Source organism: Gekko japonicus, unplaced genomic scaffold (assembly GCF_001447785.1).
Source record: "Gekko japonicus isolate JY-2015 unplaced genomic scaffold, Gekko_japonicus_V1.1 scaffold8032, whole genome shotgun sequence".
In the NCBI taxonomy this organism is placed as follows: Eukaryota; Metazoa; Chordata; class Lepidosauria; order Squamata; family Gekkonidae; genus Gekko; species Gekko japonicus.
This window is the reverse complement of record NW_015164443.1, coordinates 1-3,128: the sequence shown is the minus strand read 5'-3', so window position 1 is coordinate 3,128 and position 3,128 is coordinate 1. Positions and strand designations below refer to the sequence as shown.

At 50.3% G+C, this 3,128-nt stretch overlaps 1 protein-coding gene across 1 annotated transcript; it reads right to left on the bottom strand.

The window, feature by feature from the left end:
* Positions 1-1,727: 1,727 nt before the first annotated feature.
* Positions 1,728-2,975, bottom strand: LOC107108478 (zinc finger and BTB domain-containing protein 3-like). The gene has a single exon (XM_015408916.1). It carries the CDS (start codon positions 2,973-2,975, stop codon positions 1,728-1,730), a length of 1,248 nt encoding a protein of 415 aa, XP_015264402.1.
* Between the last annotated feature and the right edge of the window lie 153 nt (positions 2,976-3,128).

Genomic DNA, 3,128 nt, shown 5'->3' with positions numbered 1-3,128 from the left:
AGGAGCTGGGGAGACAAATTCGTACAGAGAAGGAAGAAAATAGTCTCCTCAGCCGGTTGATGGGGAAATACTTCGAGAATGAGGCCTTAAGGGGTACTATTGAGGTTCTGTGCAGTGGCAAATTTTCAGGTCTGGCAGCTGCTGCCTTAACAGGTAACCCCCAGCGAGGCCAACAGCTTCGAAGAGAAGAAGGAAAAAGCAAAAGGGATGCTTTTTTTTGCGGAAGATGGTTTGAGCTGAGAAAAAAAAAAAAAGAGTTCAGATCCCAGCTATGCCACCCATACAGTGGAGCACCAAGCCCCTGTCTCACAGCCTCCATTTGTAAAATGGGAATATTAGAATGACCTCAACAGACCAGTCCCTCCCACACAGCATATGCCAAGAAGGAACGCCCTGCACTCTTTAGCCAGAGTTGTCCACCCACACTACAGGAGGGGAAGATGTCCCTGGGCCAGGCAAGGGGCTTCCTCAGAGTTGTGCTCAGAGCTGTGAAACCCAGGTATCTTTAATTTTTACCACCTGAGAGGTAGGGGGAAAAATCAATGTTGAAGGTTAAAAAAAAATTCTGCGGTAAACAAAAGAAAGGGTATTACCTGAACAGAGACACTTTTATGCAGCCCTAAGAAGTAGGACTCCCAGCATGTTTGGCTATTAAGTTAAACTTCAAAACACTGAACTCTTGAGAAACTTCTCAAGATATTTTCATCCTATACATTTGGGATGAGTGCAATGCTTTGTAAGAAAAGGTTTTTCTTCCCTCAGAACACATTTCGTAAGAGGTGGGGTTTTTTTTATCAGTGCTTCCCAAACTTTCCTATTGGAAAAATGTAAACCCTTGTACTTTTTCATCCTATACATTTTGAGTACAAAAACCTTTACCCTTAAGAAACATTTTACTCATTCTAAAAGAGAAAATATTTCATAGAAGAGTCCCCCAATATTTCTCAATTCTTCTGTTGGAGAAACAGAAAAAAGGTCCTAGAGAAATAACGGGGTGGAGACAACAATGACACACTCCCCCTTGAATTTTCCTGGTTTTCTGGGCCTCCACATCTCTAGGGTTGCTGTTCCCACCTTGTGACCTAGTCTGCACAGACTTTTGGGCTAGAGAGGGTTTTTAAGTGAAATTACAATCTCCATAAACTGCCATGATTTAAAAGCTTCCACTCCCTCTTTTTGAGCAAAAACCAAGCCAGGATCCCTTGGCTGGGGAACGCTAGAGAGGGTTTTTAAGTGAAATTACAATCTCCATAAACTGCCATGATTTAAAAGCTTCCACTCCCTCTTTTTGAGCAAAAACCAAGCCAGGATCCCTTGGCTGGGGAACCAAGAGATCTCATTCCTCTCCGAGGCTCATGTTCCCTGAAGCCACGACCGTTTGTACATAAATAGACAGAGAAAAAAAAAAATCTTCCCAAGATACTAAGAGGTCACATTGTGTGGCTTCTTCCAAACTGTGTGCAGTATCCAAAATCCAGATCTGTTGACCAAGAACTACCCTGTGAAAATACAACACCAAATCCTCGAGGCAAAAGATGAAGGAACACTGAGGGATTGCGTGGGTGAGACTGAACCAAGAACAATGTGGAACAGTCAGTGGCTTTGTCACTTGGCTACAGACACTGTGGCTTTTTGCACTAAGTTCCAAAAGGAGGAAAAATTTGGCCTTCCGTGTTGGGCAGCAACTGAGCTGATGAGCCTCAGACTGTGGCCCAGGTGTGGGCACCCTACGAGGGATTCTCCACATCCTGTTTGCAACGTTTGGCTGCCAGGTCTGCGTTGTGTGCCTTCCGGATGTGCCGGTAGAGGTCTCCGGACTGGGTGTAGCTGCGCATGCAGTAGCGGCATTCGTAGGGGCGCTCCCGTGTGTGGACCGTGGCATGGCGCCGGAGCGTGTAGGAGCACGAGAAGGTCTTTCCGCATGTCTTACAAGTGGGCATGTCCTCTGTGAAGATGCCAAAGTTAGGGTGAACCTCATAGTCCTGTAGATACATCTGCTCGTGCAGAGGTGGAATCGCCATGTTGGAGAAACTTTGCCCGCTGGGCACAGGGATCATATGATAGGGCATGGGCTCCTGAGACAGGAAGGTACCGTCTGAAGATACTTCCTCTAGCCCACCAGGCTCTGGAAAGTTGTCCAGATGGCGGCTGCAGCCTCCAGCTGACCCTGCCTCCACAGTGGGCCGCTGAAAGACACTCTCCAGCCTCTCCTCTGGGTTCTGCCCCTCCAGCTGCTCGACTGTGTCTGGCTCCTCATCGGAGATCACAATGGCTTCCATTTTGACTTTGATGGAGGGCCTGTTTGGCTCCTTTTGGCAAAATCCACTGACGCTGCCTTCCCGCTGTTCCACGTACTTCGCCGGAGCAGTGTCCACACTGGAAGGCCCCTCAGCAATGTTCCCCAGAGGAAAACAGCTGTGTGAGATGGTTTCGGTGGAACTGCTGGGGCTGGAGAGGGAGATGTCAATGATGGCTGGTGGGAGGGGTCTGGTTGGGGGAAGGGCTTGTGGGGAATCACCTTCCATGCCGGGCTGGGTGGTGTCCGCGACATCCAGCGTGGAGGCCAGCAGCTCATCAGAACCAACTTTCTCCACTCCCTTCCACTCCTCAGTGCTTTTCTTCTGTGCTTCGCAAGGCTGAGGGGGTGGTGGGGGCAACGACTGTGCCGCAGGGGCCAGCGGCTGGCACTTGGAGGTGCTGGGTACAAGTTCTGAACTGGCCGGGGAGTCCTCCTCCTTCTTAGTACTGTCCGCTTCAGCCAGAGCCCGGGCCTGCAGTTTCTTCTTGCACACCTTCACAATGTCGTTCATGTGCAGGTAGCTGGCAGCAGCCAGGACGTCCTCCACCGGAGTGTCATTGAAGGAGAGGCCGCCTTGGTACATGAATTCCAGGAGCAGACCAAACGCCGGGGCAGTGACGATCTCATTGTTGATGCACACCAAGTCCCCCTTGTCCAGCCCTTCCTTGTAGAACATGTGGAAGAAGGCACTGCACGAGGCGAGCACGGCTCGATGGGCCACGAACTGGGTGTTGCCCACCAGCACCGTGCAGTCGCAAAGGAAGCCATCGTGTTGCTGATCCCGCAGGCTCCGCAGCAGGTTCTTGCTGTGGTCTGGGAAATCCATGCT

Bases quoted from the DNA above. Each gene is read 5' to 3' on its own strand.
- LOC107108478 (XM_015408916.1), bottom strand. From the start codon at position 2,975: ATGTTCTACAAGGAAGGGCTGGACAAGGGGGACTTGGTGTGCATCAAC.